The sequence below is a fragment of the Acartia tonsa genome, chromosome 7, assembly GCF_053477335.1.
Source record: "Acartia tonsa isolate MP-2025a chromosome 7, ASM5347733v1, whole genome shotgun sequence".
NCBI lineage: Eukaryota > Metazoa > Arthropoda > Copepoda > Calanoida > Acartiidae > Acartia > Acartia tonsa.
In genome coordinates this window covers 42,583,834-42,607,435 of record NC_137266.1, presented here as the reverse complement: position 1 = coordinate 42,607,435, position 23,602 = coordinate 42,583,834, and the positions used below count along the sequence as shown (strand labels likewise).

The 23,602-nt window shown below is 32.0% G+C and overlaps 1 protein-coding gene across 5 annotated transcripts in view; it reads left to right on the top strand.

Annotated features, from left to right (window-relative positions):
- Positions 1–23,602, top strand: part of LOC145323789 (calpain-9-like) — a 197,469-nt gene that overhangs the window by 41,089 nt on the left and 132,778 nt on the right. For 3 of the 5 annotated variants that reach the window (XM_080166330.1, XM_080166332.1, XM_080166328.1), the window contains exons 2-13: positions 3,928–4,361; positions 5,442–5,496; positions 6,268–6,316; positions 10,304–10,555; positions 10,723–10,880; positions 11,255–11,343; positions 11,730–11,821; positions 12,397–12,514; positions 13,095–13,132; positions 13,661–13,716; positions 15,916–15,993; positions 16,999–17,056. In XM_080166330.1, coding sequence (XP_080022456.1) covers positions 3,949–4,361; positions 5,442–5,496; positions 6,268–6,316; positions 10,304–10,555; positions 10,723–10,880; positions 11,255–11,343; positions 11,730–11,821; positions 12,397–12,514; positions 13,095–13,132; positions 13,661–13,716; positions 15,916–15,993; positions 16,999–17,056 — 1,456 coding nt within the window. In that variant the 5' untranslated portion in view covers positions 3,928–3,948. The remainder of the gene's footprint in view (positions 1–3,927; positions 4,362–5,441; positions 5,497–6,267; positions 6,317–10,303; positions 10,556–10,722; positions 10,881–11,254; positions 11,344–11,729; positions 11,822–12,396; positions 12,515–13,094; positions 13,133–13,660; positions 13,717–15,915; positions 15,994–16,998; positions 17,057–23,602) is intronic. The other 2 variants (XM_080166331.1, XM_080166333.1) reach the window with 1 other exon arrangement.

Below are 23,602 nucleotides of genomic sequence, written 5' to 3'. Positions count from 1 at the left end.
GTTATGTTAGGTTAAAGCTTAAAGAGACCCGCAATTAGCTCTTCCTACAGAAGCTAAATTAAAAATCAAAATACTTGGGGAAAGGGGTTTTAATTGTCGACTTGTAAGTTCTTAGGATTATACCTTAAAATCTTTATCCCGGCTATATGGCAATTTATTTTTTAAATTGCATGTCTTTATCAGACTATAGATTTTTCTCCAATTTTATTTGATTTTTATTAGCGAAGCTACTCTATAACTGTTGTTGTTCAAATCCGCGTAACCACTGAACCGATTGAGTTCATAATTTTTGAAACGCTTCAGAAAAGTCATGAGATTGTTTTAGATAATTGTATTTTCAGATTTAGATCTTTGAATGGTTTAAGGCTATTTTTCTGTCTACATCCGCTTTTTATGTATATAGAATTGTCCTAATTTACACATGTAGAATGTCAGAAAGTTGAAAAAGCAGAAAATTTTAAGTAGATTTATTGGAAAACTGCTTAAACATAAGACACTTTTAAGGACATACTTACAAATTTTAATACTTGATTATAAAGATGCATTGTTCCTTGAAGTAATAAAAATCAGTGTTTTAAAAGTCAGATGAATATAATATAATAAATTTTCGTGAAAAAGGTTAAAAATCAAAAATTGTAAAAGGACGTACGGACATTCTGGTAACGATTAAGAGTTGATTTCTAAACCGTACCTATCTACAACAGGAATCACCATGCCATCGATAGGACAATTCTGACATAACTAAAATAAAGAATAAGAGCTACGGAAGGACCGATCATAATTATAGGAAAGCTTCGCTTTTAAAAATAAAACTTTACTTTCACTTTTCAAAGAGCGATGAGTAATTATTATTCATAAAGAACAAGGACGTAAGCGTTCATAACACATTAAGAAACAATTTACACGGATAGTTGAAAGGTTTAAGGCTATTTTTTTACTTCCTACTTTTCTTTTTTCTAAATAAGATAGCAACCTTCAGTAACTTTTAGATAATAATGTAATAATACATTTGGATCTTGGTATTTACAAATATCTATTTACTCGTTTCATATGAATTAAGCTGCAAACAGCTTAAATCAGCTGTTGACAATAGAATTTGATGCACAGCTGTGGCTTAATTACTTTACAAGGAGCATTTCTTGACATACTCAAAATTAAAGTAGCTTCGCTTCTATAAGCTAAATTTTTCTTTATCCTTTCAATAAAAGTTAAGTTAGTATAAAGTTTTGTAGAATAGATTTTGCATGTTAAGTTAAATTACATACACTTGACCCAGGGAGGGAGGGGACAATAGGCTTTTTATTACACTGGTCCCCAAAGTTTTGTATCCACGTTTTCTTATTCGTTGGCTTAACAACTTTTTATTGAATTTTTGATTGGTTAATGTATCAAGTTAAGTGTCAAGTATTAATTGTAGGGTAGGGTAATTTTGTGTATCATCTTTGGTAATGTACATTAATTTATCGGTGATTGTCTTATCCCTTTAGATTCCTGCGCTTGACCAGTTATTTTCTTAAATAATAAGAAATGTAATTCATAACCAGGGATAAGACAATGGATGATAAGTTGATATACATCATAATGATAAACAAAACTAGCCCTGTTGTTTATTATTAATTAAACAGTTTTAACATTATTAGTTTGGACCCAACCAATTTAAATTCAAAGAAGCTTCTTATAGACGGCATAAACTACAATTCACCAATGCTAGGCCAATACATAGACTAAATAACCAATGACAGGCCAGTATACATTTTAATTGGCCAATGTTTAGGTCAGTATGACGTCCTTTTTTATAGGCACTATAAAAAGATTCGAATTCACAAAAAGTACTCATAGTTTAGAGCCCCTCACTCCATTAGTGTGTTCATAAACCTTTCTTTTTACAGGGACTTAAATAACATTTTTTGAAGAAAAAAAACAGCAAACTCAAACATAGAAATTATGTAGATATTTCTTTTTTAGTATTTAGTCAAAAACAAAAATTAGGTGCATAGCCACAGAATAGTTAATGTCTTAATCTTTTCGATACATAAAGTCTCGTTACTAAAGGATATAAACGATCTTGTTTTTTTTTCATTATATTTTATTGTAAAATTTTTAAAAGATCAATCCATTATCTCTGATTATAATATCTGGTGTGGAAATTTTGATAATATCAGAGCTAGCTCAGTCCGTGGGAATTTAACATAAAAAAAATAGGGATTGCCAAATTTAAAATTTATCCACATTTTGGTTTTAATTAGGATAGTTTATGTTAGATTAGTTTAGACTTCAGTCGGAATGTAGCATTTTACCTTTCAAGCATTGGCGAAGGTTGGGTAAATGAGCATAGCAGTTTTTTCTTCGTTTGGGGTGATTTCTCTTGGGAGAGTGGAGGAAAACTCCCTCAAAATAGTTTTGAACCTTCCCAGGACCTCTAAGAAGCTTTACTGTAAAAGAGAATCATATAGTTCTAGCAGTTAGCAAAATAAAGACAGACACACAGATAGACATCCTGTTACTTTCCCATTAGGATTATATTTATTTATCCCCGTTTCCCTGAGATAAATAATAACTTGGCTAATATTAGAGGTAGAAATACTCCGTGTGAAACTTGACTTTTTACTATAAAACCATGAAATAGTAGTTTTAGAATTAATCTAATTTATATGGATGAAGAATTTTAATTTTAAGGAAGCGAAGTTACTTTATTATTAACTTTGTCTGTCCCTACGTCAGTCCGTTCAAAGCAGTATTTTTTTGTGTTTATGATAAATTTAACTAATTTTTTAAAAGTTTTTTTTATTGAATAATATGTATTTTAGTAGCAAAGCTACTCTAGAATTTGAAATGGCCGTGTGTCTGTATGTATGTCTGAAACGTTTTGGGGGCTCCTATAAAAGATAGAAGGCTGAAATTTCTTGTCAACATTCCCATAAATATGGAGCTTTTTAGCTGATTTTCTTTTTATAACATAACCCCCTATTTTTGAAGGTTTCATGATTTTAAGTTTTGAATATTCTTTCTCTTTCTTTTCTTTGTTATGATATCAGATAATCTGCTCTATAACTCACTCTCCGTTTGTCCATTTCATAATAGATTTTGTGCCTCGCTACCTATAGTGTTGTCATCCTTGTTATATAAGTGTTTGTTATTACTTCATTAAACACTAGCGGCTGCGCCCCTAGTATCTAGGGGACTCTGCCTTCAAAGGGGTAAAGAGTTGGCAGAATAACCATCCAAATCTTAAATCTAAAAATAAAATAGCCTAAAACCATCCGGAGACCTCTTAGGCTTCACTGTAAAGGAGGACTATATAGGTTCAGCGTTTAGCAAGATCCTTCGCTACAGACAAAAAAGCTTACTACTTTATATAATAGGATAATAGTCCCTTTTCATATATGTCCATTTCTTTATAAATCCATTAAGTATGTTTCATTACCGATTAATAATTTTTATGATATGGCACTCAATTACAGAACAATTACACAATTTCACATAAATTTACAGATAATAGTTTTCCTTTTTCTTTGAAAAAAATATTATTTACATATATTATTCCATACATATTTAGTAGCGATGCAGTCCGTCCTTCTGTAAGAAACGTGAATTTCGCGGCTGATATTCAACATAGATAGCTGAAATTTCTTATAAAGATTCCCTATACTTATAAGGATCTAATATTGTATTTTATTTGGTCCGTCGGTGTGTTGGTCATACTACGAATCTAAAAAACTAGTACTATGGTCCCAGTAAATATTTAAAAAAAAAGATTTTATTCAAATTCTTATTAAGTAGACCTGATTAAGTTGATAAGATATAAAATCTAAATTCAAATATAAAAAGATGTCTATATTTGCTAAAATTTGGGAAAGACAAGAAAGAAATGGCCATGGGAATAAATTTTATGATTTATAAATTACTTATGATATTTATTTATTTCAGACAGAGCCACATGAATGAGTTATGAAAATGGAGGTCCCGAACCAACATCCCCAGCAGCCACCACAACAATACCCTGCTGAACAGCGGTCAAAAAGTGTTGGCCGCTCAAACAGTTACATAAATCCACCAACCAATATTTACAATCATCCGCCAAACAACAATCAAATACCACCATCAGACCTTAAAAATGCCATTTATGGCGGCAACGGCCATTATAACAATAATGGCGGTGTTAATTTGGCAAGGACTCAATCTACAATGAGCCACGTACAAAATGGCGGCAATTATGGTCGTCTTCCAGTGACACAATCAAATGTTGCGCATGCGCAAAATGTGAGCGCGGCATCCAACGCGTTTCTACACAACACAATGTCGTCTTCCAATGATATGCTGAATACATCTACCTCGGACATACCTCAGAATGCGACATTAAGGTATATATGTCTGTCTATCTAACTGGCTATTTTAGATTATCAATATCTACTTGCCTGAGTAGCTATTTAATAACTTGTCTATCTTTTTCTTATTATTTATGTTTCTTTGACGTTTACAAAGCATTTGATACAGTTTATCAGTTATGGTTCCTTGCTCCTTATTTAGCCATCTAATAATATTTTTGCTGCAGATAGACCAAAACAAAGCTCTTTAGTTCTGCATCATATAATGAATAAATTTGAATAAAATTCCCATTTACCACCCTTCTACTTGAATCAAATTTTGTTCCATTTACATGCCGCTGAAAACTAACTATCTTTCAACTAATGCGGTAATTTTAAGTCTCATTTCATCATTTGATGGGTTATATCTCTATAAATAACCACTTCCCTCATTGACTGGCTGATTCACTCCATTCAACAGAAAAGTTGTATACAGCTGTTAGTGTATGCGTGAGATAACAACAACTTTATTTTCAACTAGCGGCTACGCCCCTAGAGGCCTCTAGGGGCACTTGAGGAGGAGAGAGTCGAATTTAATAATTCAATTTCTTATTTTAGATTTTAAAAGAATAAGTTAAAAAATATTTTACGTTTGATGTTTGTTTTTCGTTGAACTCTCTTTCTAAAATTGGGAAATTAAAAAAAAAAAAATTTTCTCTAGGGAGGGTGGTGGTACCCTCCCCCAAAATAGTTATAAACCTTCCTAGGACATATGAGAATCTACCCTGTTAAGGAGAACCCGATCGGTTCAGTGGTTAGCGAGATCCTTCGGTACACACAGACAGACACACATCCTGTTACTTTAGTATAAGGATTTAAACCATTTTTTAAAAATCTCCTAATTTTCTAGGAGGGAAAGGACATTAAAAATTAAATCAATATGTAACTCTCTTTCCAGTATAGCTTCGAAACCGATTAACATCCGCTGGATTAGAACCGGTTCTCAGCCATACTGCAAAACCATGTATAACGTTTTACAGGTGCGATAGATAACTTTTTATTCTATTAAAGGTAATAAATCCTATGCATCTATGATCTATTCGGTCTTGTTTAATTATTTTTTTTTGTTTGTTTTAGATTAACAACGAAATTAGCGGCGGGAGAAGCAAGAACTTATTTTAATACTGAGGAGGTAAAAAATAAATAAAATATCATTCTTATATAAAAGTAACAGGATGTCTGTCTGTACAAAAAGATCTACAAAAAGTTCTTCTTTACGATGTAGCTACTTTAGGTCACTGGAAGGTGTATGTCTATTTTAGGGGAGGGTAACAACTCCCTTCCCAGAGAAATTGCCCCTAGACTTTTTTCTATACTTCAAATAAAAATTTGAAGGGACGGACGACTTTCTTTTCCCCCCAACTCCAAGCTACTTGGACGTAGCTACTAACATTATACAAAGCAGCTGGGTGTATGTATGTAGTATGTCCAGTAAGATCTTGAAAATAGCCAGACAAACTGGTAACTAATTTTTGGGTCTTCATTCGTAAGGTATTGCTAATAAATTGCCTATAATTTGGAAGGATATTTATTTTTCTGAAAAAGATGATGAAATCCTAAACAAAAAGTAGTCAAATTATATTAATCTTTGAATGACAGTCAGACGGACAGTTGATGACGCTCTTCTGAAAATAATAGGGTGTCTGTTTATCTATGTGTGTGTCTGTCTGTCTGAAGCTGGACGTGTATAATTTTCCTTTACAGTAAAGCTGATTAAAGATCCATAGAATGTTTGTTGTTTATGGCTATTTTTTAGGAAGGGTACAATTTTCAAAACCAAATTTAAAGTGAAAGGTCGATTTTACCCCCCCCCCTGTAGCCACTAATACTTGGAAAAGTAAAGTGACAATTATTAAAAATTAGCATTGAACCTGCAAAGAAAATCTATATATTTTTGTTATAGGAATTCACAACGTCAACGCCAAATGCAGATCAAATGCTTCACGAAACAGGTATGTGTACATCCCTACCCCCTCCCCCCCCCCCTCCCCCCCCCAAAAAAAACCCCAGGAAATGTAATTTGGTTGAAAGGAGGGAAGGGGTAAAGTGTTAAGCCTTTAGATACCCACATGACCCCCATGCAAGAGGGGCAGCCTCCCCCCCCCCCTTCAAAGTAATATAGTAATATCTCTCAAAGATAAATTTGAATAATGTAAATTAAATAACTTTAGAGGAAGGTTTAGTGATTTAAAAAAAATGCTTCAGACGTAAATTATTGAAATTCTATTTTCCTTATAATCTATCTATGTATATCGTATATGTATATAATATCTATCTTATCATCTATATATCTTCATATCTAACTATTTATCGACCTATCTAGCTACTAATCTAACCATCTATCTATCTATATGTATAAATATGAAGGACATATATATTATCTAAGACATAAATAACTACATGTCAAAAGAAATTAAGGAATATTATTAATGAATTTTATTATGCAATCTCTCTAAATGTGGGAATATCTGTTTATTTCAAGAATTAAAGTAAAATCCCTTTTTATTTAATTAGAGAACGAATTCCCCCCTTCATTTCTTTATGTTTAGCCTAGCTTCTCTATATCTTTCTGTCCGTTTGTCTGTCCTAATATAGCTTAGGAAATAAGGAAATTCTTAATCGATTGGGCTTTAGTTTTCAAGGAATTTACAGGTAATGTGGCAGGATACTCCTTCGATTTCCAGTGATCATCTAGAGAACCCAAGGTCATCATCCGCTTGTAATGGGATGCAATACTCTAACGCCCACTGGTGGATATTAGAAAAAGTATAATCCAACACACAACCAACCCTTTGATGCACGACCTTTGTCCAAAATGAGCATGGTAATGAGTTGCGCTTGTTTATTGTTTATGGTCCTTGGTCCCCTACCTTAATTATTTATGTCGCCCATCTGACATAGCAGCAATAGGAACCATTTTCCAAGGTCGAGGGTTACAAAATTCTTAATTTAGTTGAGGGTGTTAACATTGATCTACTTACTTAATAAAGGATTTTGATATAATTTTCTTTTATGTGAATTATTTGTATGTAAATTACACGTTTTTACACATAAATTATTAAAGCAAGTTTAGCAACTTTCCTTTAATATTTTTTATGTTTCACAGAGATCTAAATGGATAAGACAATGGCCGATAAATTTATTTATGTCCCCAATTCTAAAACACAAATTAGTGGTTGAAACGTTTGGACACTCAACTTAATAAACTAACCAATCACAACAATCACAAAAATGATTAAATAAATGGCACTTAGAATTTGAATTTCGATCTGAATTTTTTAATGAGTAATCCTTGGTAGGTTTATTTTCCCTAAATCAATGAAAAAGTTGGAAAAGCAACGGATGGCGGCTCAGCCGTTTAGCCGTTTTTTGCCTATTTTCAGGGCATATTCATCATTAATTACGTAGGAATCAACTTTTTGAAACATATTTTTGGTTTAATTCATGTTAAATGATAGCAATAACCATTTTTCAAATTTCTAGTACCAACAGCTACCGGCTAGAACCGTTTAATAAGGTTTTTAAGAGACAAAAAGTATTGTGTGAAGATAGGTTTCGTTACTAATATGCTCTTAAGATAGCCTAAAAATGGCAAAACAGCTGAGCCGTTAGCCGTTACTCTCCCAACTTTTTGTTCAATTTAGGCAAAATAGACCTACCAAGGATTATTCATGCAAAATTTCAGATCGAAATTCGAATTCTAAGTGCCATTTAATCATTGATTACGAGATGCATTAACCCCCTCCCCTTGCCTTTTATCTTCTTATTGTCTTATACCATAGGATCCCTGATATATCTCATAGTAGATCAACAAATATAGTTATTTGTTATTAATCTCATCGTATTATAGACAGTTTTCCGCATATAGTAAAATAAATATTATAAAATTAATCCCAGTTTTGTTTGTCCGGATTATTAGAAGGCCTGAGCCAACAAAAAGTAATTAATTATATGATTTTTAATTTATTGATAAACTTATTTTGTTTATTACTTAAGGTTAGGTAAGGTTGGTTTTCATTGGGTACTGGGCACTTGTTCCAAAATTTTAGATTGTAGGTGATTATAGAGCAGCTTAGCTCATAAATTTTGCCATCGATGGGAAAATACAAAAAAACATTACGGCATAAATCAATCAAAAAACTAATTTATAAACATTGATTATTTCCGAGTGTAATAATAAGGTGTATGTAAAAAATAATTATTCAAATATGTATTCATTTTACATTTATCTATCTATCTGTCTGTCTGTCAATCTATGAATCCATCTATCCACATATCTATCAATAAAACTAACTATCTATCCATCTAATCTATCAATTCATCTATTTATCTATCTATCTATCCATCCATCTATCTATCTATCCATCTATCTATCTTCTATCTATTTATCTGTCTATCTTGTATTTATCTGTCTATCCATCCAGTCATCTATCTATTAATAAATCTATCTTTCGATCTATCCAGCTTTCTATCCTTCAATTTTTGTTTTATCTATCAATCTAGCTATCCTTCCATCTATTCATCCATGTGTCAATACATTTATCCATTCATCTATCTAACAATCCATCTATTTTACCAGCCAGCTATTTATTCATCCATCTATCTTTCTTTATATCCATCCATCCAACCACCTTTTTTCTATCTGTCCATCTATCCGTCTGTCATAGTCATTTTGTCATCCATCTATCAATCTATCTATCAGTTCATCTATTCATCCATCTACCAATCCATCTATCCATTTATCTATAAATTCATCTAGCGGTGCATCTATCCATAAAACTATTTATTTATCTAACCCTTCATCGTCCATCTATCTATTCATTCATCTATTAGTCCATCTATCCTTTCATCTATACAACCATCTATTTATCCATCTATCTATCTATCTAAATAATGTGTTAAACTATTGTAATTAAGAATCGTCTATTACTTTTTTTGCCGCTTATTAAGTAAGAAATGTATGTAATTAAAATCTAATTAAAGGTTGAAAATTTCTCATGGACGAGTTTCTTTTTTTACCTCTTTCATTACAAATATTCATATTTTAAAATCAGAACGGTTATATCCATAAGTAGCGCAGCAATATCAATGTAAAAAAGGCAGAGAGTACATTATTTACATTCAAGATATGTTTAAATGATTAAATCTAAAAAATGTCTTTCAATATCGTCAATAAACATACTCATAATATTTCAATCTTTAGCTTCTAAAGACAATCTTCGTATTATATAAAGTAGTAAGCTTATTTTGTCTGTAGCGAAGGACCTCGCTAACCGCTTAAATGATATGGTTTTCCTTCACAGTGAAGCTTCATATAGGTCCTGAGATGGTTTTAAGCTATTTTATTTTTCATAAATAACTCTCAGTATGGTTTTAGGCTATTTTTCTTCCCTTCCATATCCCTTGAAATATAGAGCCCCTAGATGCTAGGGGCGCAGCCGCTAGTATTATATAAACTTTTTTTTGCCTGAAGCGAAATATCTCCCAAAGCACAGAACAGATTTGGTTCTCCTTTACAGTGAAGCTTCTTATAGGTCCTAGGAAGGTTTAAACTATTTTTGAGGAGGGTGTCTTTACCCCCCCCCCCCAAAAAAAAATAAATATTTTTTTACTCTTTTGAAACTCAAATTTAAAATTGGATGAGGTCGACTTTCCCCCCTCCTATCTTAAGTGCCCCCAGAGGCTTCTAGGGGGCGTAGCCGCTAGTATTATACAAAAAAGTAAACTTTTTTTGCCTGAAGCGAAATATCTCGCAAAGCACAGAACAGATATGGTTCTCCTTTACAGTGAAGCTTCATATATGTCCTGGGGTGGATTTAGGCTATTTGATTTTCATAAATAAGTCCAGGCTAATTTTCTGCAAATCCCATAGATGCTAGGGGAGCAGCCGTTAGTATTATATAGAGAAAGCCCAAATTTAAATTTTTACAATTATTTAGGTTATAAAACGTTTCCTGGTCCGGGACAGCGGCATTCCAACTCGCAACTGGACACTGCCGGCCTCAAAAACGGCGCAACCGGCCATTTTGCCATGGTCAACGGCCGCCAAAAGTTGTCCGACCTGCAGCAAAACCCGCCAAATTTAGAGGCTTTTGGCGGGAATCAGCTGGGCCGTCAGGGAATTAGCGCCAAAAGTGAGGATAATTTGTTGCAAGCAAAGACGACTTCCAATAGAAAGATGCAAAATGGCGGTAAGATCATTTTTTCAAAAGAATTTTTTTTTCTGTAAATTTCATTTATTTTATAATAAGATAAGTCAATTAGAAATTAAAACCATTTTTCAAAACCTTTTATCACCAAGCATTTTTCACTTGAAATATTAAAGTTATCAATTTCTGAAGCCCAAAAATTTACTTAGGATGGTTTACATTGCTAGGAACGAGTGGTAGTATTGATGGCGGACTGGGCAAGCCGAAGAGTTCAACAATGTCGCGGCGTGAGCTGCCAGAGCCGCCGAAACAGCCGCCGCATATGCCGCCCCCAGATTACAATGAAACCATGGCTATGAGAGAAAAGGTTATTCAATTTTAAAAAAAATTTCCCCCTAAATATATCGTAAGAGAGAAAGAGAATAAAAAATATATATAGTGAAATAGTAAAATATCGTAGTAAGAGAGAGAGAGAAATAAAGAAAAAAAAAAGTATGAGAGCAAGAAAAAGAGAGATAGAGAAAGAAAGAAAAGATAGAGAGAGAGAGAGAGAGAGAGAGAAAGAGAGAGAGAGAGAGAGAGAGAGAGAGAGAGAGAGAGAGAGAGAGAGAGAGAGAGAGAGAGAGAGAGAGAAGGAGAGTGTATGTGTGAGAGTATGAGTGAGAGTATGAGTGATAAACGTATTAAAAAGACAATAAAGACTTAAATATAATGATGAAATTTATGAAATCTTTTTTGTAGGGTACCTTTGGCCGCCCGCTAGCAAGACATGAATCTGCCAGGGTTCCCATGACAAATATTGTTAGAAATGTTGATAACAGGGATGCCAGGTAGGTTTATCCTCGTATATAAAGTAACAGGGTGTCTAGTGTGTCTGTCTGTACCTTAAGATATCTCTAACAGCAGGACCGATATGGTTCACATTTACAGTGAAGCTTATAAGTTTTGTGAAGGTTTTGAATATTTTTGTCGACTCCCCCCCCCCCCTCCCATCCTCAGTGGTCGTAAATGCCTTTAGGGGCGTAGTTGCTAATATAGAGGCGTTTAAATGTAGAAAATCAAAACCACCTTAAACACTAATGAAAAGATAAAAATATTTTTATTGCTATAATACTGTATATCAAGTAGCCGTTCCTTGGAAATATAAAATAATGAACTTTTACTTGCTTTTGTTTAAAATATTTTGCTTATACTAATATTTGCCTGTTTGTTTTAGGTCTGAAACAGATGCTCCAGGTATAATCCGGAATGGCAGCCTGGCCAACGGCCACAGGTCACATGGAAACTTAACCAATGTGGACCAACAAGGTAGATAGAATATAATATACCAAGTATTGCAGTAAACCAGCTCTTTAATTACACAACCCTTGTATGGAAGTCCTTCCTATTCTAACTAATGTCGTGCATATAACATAGAAGTAGTAGGTGCAGTTTTTAATGTCTTTAGTTTTGACGTTATTTGGACCGATAATCAAGCATAATATTAGTTTTACTGAATAAATGCATAATAATGGGTGGATTAAAGGTCGTCTTTTCTATTGAACTAATAATTTAGAAAATTTAAAAGTATTTTTACCAGGAATCCTATAGATAAGACAATAAACGATAAATTGAAGTACATTTCCAATGATGATAAACAAAATTAATCTTCTTGAGATTAAAGTAGATGGTTGAAAAGTTTAGGCACGGATAGCTTGAAACAACCAAACAAAATTAAGTTTAGTACCCAAAGTTTTTAAGCCAGCCTATGTGATTATGTGTACAATATAAAATTTTGGGTACAATTTTCATTTACAGGGTAATGGCCCCTACCTCCTTGATAATAACTAAGAAATATTAGAAAGAATTAAAACATTAGTTGTATGTTACTTTAAAAATTTTAGGAGATGTTGTATTTAACACAAATGAGCAGAAAACTGCAACAATTGGACGGGTGCCAAGAGTCAACAGAATGTCGTCTTTTTACGGAGATCTTAACACTTCTTCCGGCACCCTTGAGAGGTATATAATACATAGATAAATGGATAGATAATTAGATGCCTATCTAGCTGTAATAAAGAAGCAAGGTTTTTTGTTTGTTTGTAGCTTAAGATTTCAATAACTTCAGATTAAATTTAGCTCTTTATTTCATGGAAAATTCACACAGATTCCTGGATAATTTTAGGCAACCTAAATATAGATTAAAGTGTTGGGATGGTTGCAGGCTATTTTTCTGCTTTACCTACACATTTGAATACAGAGCTCCTAGGTGCTAGGGACGTAACTGCTAGTTAAATTTGTACAAAGACATCCAGTAAATATCACTTACCACGTCAGCTTGTGTTCAATATTCTTGTTAAAATTATAGATAGACAAATTGATGATAAATTGATTATTATTAATAGATTGGGGTTAAATCACGTGAAAATATAAATTATTTAAAAATAAAAATATATAGACAATTGTGATGGTTTAGATAAATTTTCAATCATAATAAGGGAAATTGCCCGTCTTTATGTCAGTAGATAATCAGCTTTTTTCCTTGCTAAAGACGTAAGTTTTCGTGAATTTTAATATTGTTCACTTTTTATTTTAATTTTAGAAGTTTTGCATCATCTGGAGATAAAATGAACACAACAGGTATTTTTTTTTGTTCTAAGGAACATTCCCTAATCATGATAAACAAAATTACCCCTTCCGTAGTTAAAAATTATTCGTTGAAAAATTTGTAATTAACAAATCAAAATTCAATTAAGGAACCCAATGTTCTAAGGTTAAAGAAAAAGAAGATACAACTTTGGGTACAAGTGTACTTATTAGTCTAACTAATATTTATAAATATAAAACTATTTCATTAATTGAACATCAATCTATTAGGCAATGTAGCTATGGGTTACCTAACTGAGCCTTGAAAAACGAATATCAAGTCTAGATAATAAATTTATAGTTTAGATGTACATATAACCAGATAACTACCTGGATCCCCCTGTTGGGGACCTTTTCCGCCTACTAGCAAATTGCTTCCTGCTCTTTTGACGCTTTTCGTTAATTTTCAATGACCCAATCAAAAGTGGGCAGAGGGTCTTCGTGAAGGGGACATACAGTGATTTAACCCCCTCCCCCTCTATTATATTACTGCAATGTTTAGATTATGATGTTTTTTTTAAGGTTCAATGAGAATTTCCACCGTATATAGAGTTGGTAGTCTGCAACTTAGTGAGGGGGTAAGTCTTTCAATTCAATACCTATCTATCTAAATATCTTCTTGTCTATCTATCTATCTATCTATCTATCTGTCTATCTATCTATCTACCTATCTATCTATCTATCTATCTATCTATCTATCTATCTATCTATCTATCTATCTATCTATCTATCTATCTATCTATCTATCTATCTATCTATTTATCTATCTATCTATCTATCTATCTATCTATCTATCTATCTATCTATCTATCTATCTATCTATTTATCTATCTATCTATCTATCTATCTATCTATCTATCTATCTATCTATCTATCTATCTATCTATCTATCTATCTATCTATCTATCTATCTATCTATCTATCTATCTATCTATCTATCTATCTATCTATCTATCTATCTATCTATCTATCTATCTATCTATCTATCTATCTATCTATCTATCTATCTATCTATCTATCTATCTATCTATCTATCTATCTATCTATCTATCTATCTATCTATCTATCTATCTATCTATCTATCTATCTATCTATCTATCTATCTATCTATCTATCTATCTATCTATCTATCTATCTATCTATCTATCTATCTATCTATCTATCTATCTATCTATCTATCTATCTATCTATCTATCTATCTATCTATCTATCTATCTATCTATCTATCTATCTATCTATCTATCTATCTATCTATCTATCTATCTATCTATCTATCTATCTATCTATCTATCTATCTATCTATCTATCTATCTATCTATCTATCTATCTATCTATCTATCTATCTATCTATCTATCTATCTATCTAAATATCTTCTTGTCTATCTATCTATCTATCTATCTATCTGTCTATCTATCTATCTACCTATCTATCTATCTATCTATCTATCTATCTATCTATCTATCTATCTATCTATCTATCTATCTATCTATCTATCTATCTATCTATCTATCTATTTATCTATCTATCTATCTATCTATCTATCTATCTATCTATCTATCTATCTATCTATCTATCTATTTATCTATCTATCTATCTATCTATCTATCTATCTATCTATCTATCTATCTATCTATCTATCTATCTATCTATCTATCTATCTATCTATCTATCTATCTATCTATCTATCTATCTATCTATCTATCTATCTATCTATCTATCTATCTATCTATCTATCTATCTATCTATCTATCTATCTATCTATCTATCTATCTATCTATCTATCTATCTATCTATCTATCTATCTATCTATCTATCTATCTATCTATCTATCTATCTATCTATCTATCTATCTATCTATCTATCTATCTATCTATCTATCTATCTATCTATCTATCTATCTATCTATCTATCTATCTATCTATCTATCTATCTATCTATCTATCTATCTATCTATCTATCTATCTATCTATCTATCTATCTATCTATCTATCTATCTATCTATCTATCTATCTATCTATCTATCTATCTATCTATCTATCTATCTATCTATCTATCTATCTATCTATCTATCTATCTATCTATCTATCTATCTATCTATCTATCTATCTATCTATCTATCTATCTATCTATCTATCTATCTATCTATCTATCTATCTATCTATCTATCTATCTATCTATCTATCTATCTATCTATCTATCTATCTATCTATCTATCTATCTATCTATCTATCTATCTATCTATCTATCTATCTATCTATCTATCTATCTATCTATCTATCTATCTATCTATCTATCTATCTATCTATCTATCTATCTATCTATCTATCTATCTATCTATCTATCTATCTATCTATCTATCTATCTATCTATCTATCTATCTATCTATCTATCTATCTATCTATCTATCTATCTATCTATCTATCTATCTATCTATCTATCTATCTATCTATCTATCTATCTATCTATCTATCTATCTATCTATCTATCTATCTATCTATCTATCTATCTATCTATCTATCTATCTATCTATCTATCTATCTATCTATCTATCTATCTATCTATCTATCTATCTATCTATCTATCTATCTATCTATCTATCTATCTATCTATCTATCTATCTATCTATCTATCTATCTATCTATCTATCTATCTATCTATCTATCTATCTATCTATCTATCTATCTATCTATCTATCTATCTATCTATATCTATCTATCTATCTATCTATCTATCTATATATCTATTTGTCTATCTACCTATCTATCTATCTATCTAGTTGTATGGTACAAGTAAGAAACAAGTGAACACAGAGATGGGAGGCTCTACCCCAAATCTTACAGAAGAAAATACCCAGGTTTGTAAATAATAATAGATTACAGTTCCTACGCAGTCTACATTAAATCTTTTCTTCTTTAGCACAATTTTTTGGTTTCATTTACCATATTACTCACGCAACCTACTTAAATTTGAATAAAATAAAAATCACGCAACCTCTCCAAGCAACCAAGTAAAATTTGTAACTCCTTAAGGGTGGTGAAAAGGTTAACCCTTCCCTCTTATTTAAGATTATGTTTTAAATCAAAAAAAGAAAATTTGTGGTCAACTATGTAAAGTAATCTAAAAACTGCCAAGAACAAATATGAAACTTTTGAAAAAGAAATCATTAGGTACTTTAAATTCGTAAAAATATTTTTTTGTGAAAAAGAGGCTTTTATATTTTAAGACTAGAGTTGGCTCGATATAATTATCTCCCTATTGGCTAGTTTTCTATATGCATATCTATTTCTCAATAAATCTATTTTCCCCACCCGGCATTACTATCTAAAAGAAAGTAAATATTCAATAATTTAAATGATTTTAAAAAGATTTTTAAAATTATATATTTTTCTTTACATTACCATCACCAAAGGGTTAATGATGATGATTACAATTTTAGTTTAATATTTGAACACACAAAGTGTCGCCACAATCGAATTCTTTTAAAACAGAGTTTTCTTAAATTTATTATGTTATAAATTAAAATTTTCTTTTTTATGATTAGAAATTAAATACATCAATATAAGGTAAATAGCAACATGAAATGAAAATAATGAATTTATTTTTAATAAAGTAAAATAATGGGTCTTATCGTTCTAGCCAATGAGAGTTTATTATGGATTATTGGAGCACTATGAGTTATATACATATATTCCTTGGAAAACTTGAGCTCGTTTATAGACATTTATTTCCTATATAGATCTGACATGGATCTTGAAGCAATTAAGCAGGCCGTTTTGTACATGTTAAAAATTGGAAGATTTCATTAAATAAAAGTTATTGCAAATATACTTAGTAAATAATAATTATTTTTTGTTTTTAGGCTCCAACATTAAACAAGCGTTCGAAGAGTGGTCTGGTGTTCGGAAACTCTCAACAAGGTAGGATATTGTCAAGTTATTTTTAAAAGCGAAGCTTTTCTAAAATTATGGTCGGTCCGTCCGTACGTCCGTCCGGAACGAATAGCTTTTTTCCTTAATTTAGGCATGTTAGAATTGTCCTATCGATTTCAAACTTTGCATGGTAAATCCTTTAGTAGTTAGGTACGATTTAGAAAGCGTAGCAACTTTATAATCATTACCAGAATGTCCGTACGTACATTTTAAACATGTTGATTTTTTTTTACTTTTTTAACAGTAAATTTTTATGTGATCTAATTACCCGATTGATCTGATTTTTGGTATATTGATTCCTGGGACAACAAAGTATAATGTTATAAGAGAAGCAACTCTATAATCAAGTCCTAAAAATGTAAGTATGTCCATAAACATTATCCTGTTTCAAGCAGTTTTTCAACAAATTTATTTAAATTTGCTTTCGACTCTTATTCATTTATATTCTGATTATTCAGTTCTGACACTATACAAGTGTTAATGTCCGTTTGTCCTACCGTTTCATTGCTTCGCTTTTATGGATGTTGTCATCCTTGTTCCCTTTACAATGACTTTAAAAATATCTATCAACGATATCAATTGAGTTTAGCCAGCAAGAGACCTTACCCATCCAAAATTGACCAATATCTTGGGACTACATTAGCAACCTAAATTGACAATGTAAAATTACCCTTTCACAATATCCACGTTTAATAATAATGATAATTTACACTAAAATTAATTAAACATTGAAAAAAAAATATATTTTAATAGTTATTTCTCGTATCGTATTATAAACGGCTTTCCGCGGATATAGAATGTACAATTATAAGATTAAAACCAGTTTTTTTAGCCCCGAGGTGCCAAAGGCATAGGCTAATAAACTGGTTTTAATCTTATGATTGTACATTTCTATATTCGTACAAAAATTGGATATAATACGATGCTAGACATAGTTTTTTCGTATGGATGAGAACCGGTTCCTATCCACCGGATTCGAATGAATACGAGAAAACTTAATTATTTCCACAAAATTAGCCTATCATCCTAACAACACATCTTATTTAAAACACATCTTATTTAAAGCCTAAAGAGCCTTTGAACCATCTCAACACAAGGCTGCTTTGCAAAACTAAGTTGAGTGTTCAATCGTTTCAATCACTAAATTTAACCTACAGAAATGGTAATATTGTCTATCATCATAGGGGATGTACATAAATTTATCGGCCATTGTCTTATCCCTTAAGATTGCTGTCCGTGACATGGCCTTGATGTTTCAATTTTCATGTTTGATCGTGTTTCTTATCTAACATTGTCTGGGATAACGGATAGGTCAATCAAAAATAATTCATAAGGAGGGAGAGGACATTGGAATTTTATTAATAATGGTCCCCAAAGTAAAAGCTTTAAGGGCCTTTTGATTGGTTGGTTTCAAATTATCAGTGTTTAAACTTTTCGATCAATGATTTAATCCAGTTAAGGAGTAATCATCAGAATTTGGGGGAATTTTTAATTTCTCGTCCAATTCCAATATACCATTCAACTTAGAGAGGGAGAGGACAATGGGCTGTTTATTGCACCAGTCCCCAAAGTTTTGAAATAATGTTTTCTTGGACGTTGGCTTAACAACTTTGGGGACTTTTATCAAATATTGATTGGTTGGTTAAGTAGGTTAAGTATCCAAACGTTTTAACCACTAATTGTAATCATTGGGGATGTACATAAACTTTTCGGCCATTGTCTTATCCCTTTAGATCCCTGCATTTAACTCAACTTAACATATCCATAATTCCTGAAGATACAAATATGTAATATGTATCATGTACGTCCATTCTCACAGGGATAGAAGAGATAGGCAGTGTAAATATTTTCATTATAAAATGAGATAATAGTGCTTTCTGTTATATTAATGATTATTTATTTTAACTATGCACAACATCTAGGGGCGAAGCTTTATTTGTTTGTTCGTTAAGATTTCGCTACCGATTTAACCGAAAAGTCTAAACTTTTGAACTTTAATCTTAGGATGGTTTTGTGCTATTTTTGTGCCCTTCTTCTCACCCTTCAAATACACCAACTACTAAACCGTAGTAAATTTTTATCACAATAAGTAGAGGAAAAATAATATTTCTCCTTATGAAATATCCCTTTGAACTCTGTCATAATATACATTGAATTTTGATTAGTCTCTGTCAGGGAGGGAGGAAGCAAAGGGCTGTAAAATGTTAATTACACTGGTACCCAAAGATTTAAAATCACATTATCTCATTCGTTGGCCACAAATTTGGTTGAATTTTTATTGGTTGGTTACATACGACCAGTTTCCAGACTTTTCCAGCAATAATTCAATGATAAGGGGTATTTTTATTTATCATCATTGGAGAATTGGGATATATATCAATACATCTCCCATTGTCTTTTCCCTGGCCTCTACCCTTCAACTAACATTGTCCATAAATACAGGAATAGGTAACCTAAAGATAAATTTAATAAACAAAACATGAACGTCTACGTCCTATAACAGCAAAGCTCTTTGCAAAACAATGTAGCAGAATGTCTTTCTGTCTGTCTGTGTGTATGGAAAGATCTTGCTTACCACTCTAATGATCTATCTCTCCTTTACAGTAAAGCTTTTTATAGGTCCTGGTAAATTTTTAATTACTGTGGGGGAGGTATCTCCAACCTCCCGCCCCTAGAAAGATTTTACCCAACGACTTTTATTAGTAGTTAAACAGTTAGAGATAAATTTAAAGGGAAATTAATATTTTTGGGGAAAATAATTATTCTTCAGATAACATATCCCTTTACTTAGAGCATTGAGTAAATAATTATTTAAATTCTAGGCCTGTATATTGAATTTTATTATTATACTGTAAACAAACATAATGTTCGCCCCTAGCCTCTTGTAACTCCATTCTCCATTCTAGTAAGGGGGTAACCATATCCCCTTTCAATAGATTTAATAAAAATAAGTTTGTGATTGAAAGGGAGAGGGGGGGGGGGGTGGGGTAAGAATTGAATTTTTTTGATCATAAGTAATATGAAGCTTCCCTGTAAGACTTAAGTATCAGTATTCTCATTAATTATCTTGTCAATGAGATTTAAAGATGATTTGGGGGGGGGGGGATAAGTCTGAAAATTATACTGGTACCCAAAGTTTTCAATCACATCCAATGCCTCAAAAACTTTAATATAATTATACAGAGGGGGTAATCTTGTTTCTCATAATTTATCAATAAATTTCTGGGTTTTTAAAGCAGATACTGACTGACCTATGGACTGACTAATAGAAATGATTATAGAGTAGCTGTGCTGCTAATAAAAAAGTTGGCACCCAGATCTAGATTTCCAACTGGGCTTTTAATAACCAAAGTCAAACTTAACTAGATCTTTAGAAGCGAAGCTTGTCCGTGTTTACTGTGTGTCTGTTTGTCCGTCCAAACGGCGTAAAAATGACAGCTTTCCGCGGATATTAAAATGAAAAATAAAAACCAGTCTTGTTACCCGAAGGCCAAGGCTAACAAAACTGGTATTAAGTCAATGATTTTTATTTTATAATTCGTGGAAAATTGTCTATAATACGAAACGATACATAAGTTTTTCTTTATAGCTCAGAACCGGTTATAATCAAGCGGATATTAATCGGTATCGTAGCCTTACTGGAAAAATGGATAGTACAATAGCCGAATAATTAGTCTTCCAGCCTGTAATTGCCTGTGACTTTTATTCATATATATTGAGAAAAAGAACGGGTTGTAAATTGTTTTATGAATTCCATTAATCTCATCCTCCGTGAGTGTAAGTGAGATGGCTATTTGCACACCCCGCTGTTATACACCAATAGGTCAATTTGTGAATAAATAGATATATTGACAGGGAGTTGGGTCATTGGGCTATTATTTATATAACTTAAACACAAAGTTTTATGAACTGAACACGTTCTTTCTTTTAATGGCTTGGAACTATGAGTACTTTTCATGTTTAAACTTGTCCCTCAATGATATTAATTTACAGAAGTGGTAATTTTGTTTATCATCATTAGGGATGTAATTCAATCTTTGTCCATTGTCTTATCCCCCTTAGATCCCTGACCGTTAAGGTTATTTATCATGGATTTCATGTAATTATGAGAGTAAAGTTGAATTATGTCAATGCAATTTCATAGATTTTTGTCAAAGGCTTTAATATAAAGTGGTCGCGAATGACATATTATGAACAGGAAATTTTTAAAATAAATTACTATATTTAAATAAAAGTGGTCATGGCTGACTTGATAACGACGATAGAATATTAAAATCACATAACTATACAATTTTTTAATTGTGGAAGTTTAACCAACATAAATAAGGAAAGTTGACGCGCTCCGTGATTTTTTTCTCTCGTGATTTTAACGCACGAATATAGAGACAATGTTTGCTTTGTTTTTTAGGGGTGTTAAGGAATGGACAATGGGCGATCAAATAATGTTAAACAAAATTACCCCTTATGTAGATTCAAATTATATATCAAATTGGTTTCGCCTCTAACATCTAGGAGCTCTGCATTCGAAGGGGAAGAACGGGCCTGAAAAATAGTCTTAAACCATTACAGCCCCCATGTAAAGCTTCCCTTTAACTCATTCGGTTCAGTAGATATTGAAAGCTTCAGATAAAAAAAACATTACAACTTCATATAATGGGATAGAAGTTTCGCCCCAAGCATTTTATAGAAATAGTATTTGCAATTGTACGTTTAAACCTGCGTACATTCTCGAACTACAGGATATCTGTAACTGTTAGGGGTGATCCCCTGAAATTATATCAATTAATCTATACATAGGCGTGCGGCATGGGGGTGTCCACACCCCCCTAAAATAAGAAATTTTGCTAGCCTGTCTTCCCTCAAGATTTCACACCCCTTGTCAAACCTATGTGCTTGCCACTGAATCCGTATATACTTATTAATTGTTGATAAAATGGATATAGTCCTTCATCCTCTTTAGAACACTCCCCCCCTCCCCCTACTTACTGGATGAACGGACTGACCAAATTGACGGCAATTTTCCCCTATCATAATATCTACGTATATTCTTCATCCATTTTTGACAAACACTAAGTCAATCAAGGATTGGTTTTAGTTTTTTTTCTCGGTAGCTTTATAAGGAAATAAATACAAAAATACATATTATACACGCAGTTGCCTAAAGATTTTATTATGCTTGAAAAGCTAGTCAATTAAGGATTTTCGATATCAAAGAAATTAAAAGAAAAACAATTATAATAAGTTTTACAGCAATAGTACATTTTTTTTTCATGCTTAAAAATGTATAAACCTAACTTCATGCTCAAGAAATGTATATAGAACTTAAACAGTTAAAGCTTCTAGACTAAAGTCATGCTTATAGATACAAACCCTAAACGATTGGAATCCCCATATAGTTTAGCTTGGTGCAGAAAGAAATGCAATTTAATAAATATTCTTTTTTTAAAACATTTTTTGTTGGTTGACATCTTATTTTAGTATGTTTCATTAAACCAATCGAAATCTATCCTATTTCATAAAAGTAGTAAAGATTTTGTTGTTCTAAATTTTAGGGAAGCTTCATATATGCTGTTTTCTTAATTCAAGGGACGGTTTTAGGCTGTTTATATGCAACCATTATATATGCTAGTGGCACAGCAATAAAGGACAATTATGTATATTAATAGCTCAGCAATGTATACTAGTTGATTATTATTCTCTTATGATAATAAGATGTTTATCCTTTGCAATTTAAAGTTTTGCGCAACTGACAATCCTTATATAACAGGGCGTCTTTACGTCAGTATGTCTGTACCGAAGAATCTCGCTTATCGCTGACCCGATATAGTTCTCCTTTACACTGTAGCTTTTTATAGGTCCTGTAAAGGTTTTACTTGAGCGTGGACCTTGAGCTGGCCCTGGTGCTAGCATACAAAAGTGTCTTGTCCTACTTCATGACTACTTAGGTCCAAACACTAAGAAACTATGGCTACACACACACACACACACACACAAGGTTTTATCAAACTCTTTTGGGAAGCCTACCACCACCATCCCAAGAGACATTGCACCCCTAAACATTTTTTTTTACTTTTCTTTTAAGACTGAAATTTGAAATTAAGGGAGGGGTAATTTTCCCCTTCACTTCAAGTGCCCCTAGAGGTGTCTAGGGGCGTTGCATTGATTTTGGCTATTTATTAAAACAGTTTCTTTCAGAAATGCAGAAACACCTTTCTATACAAAAAAAACTTTTGATAAGATTATATTCTAGTATCATAATTCAAAAGCTAACTGATTTATGCTATAAAGCCTTTGACACGCAGAACGTGTTATATAATCTTTAGATTCTACAAAAAGCATATTCTATTAATATCATGTTTAGTTATTGGTTAAAAAGTTTGAATATCAACCTAATAAGGTTTTCTAATTGTATACAAAAACATTTAAGCTAACGAATGAGAACTTGTGTTTATAAAACTTTGGGTACCAGTATTAAGAACAGTCCAATGTCCCCTTCCTTCCTCTATGAGATCATATTAACACAAACATACAATA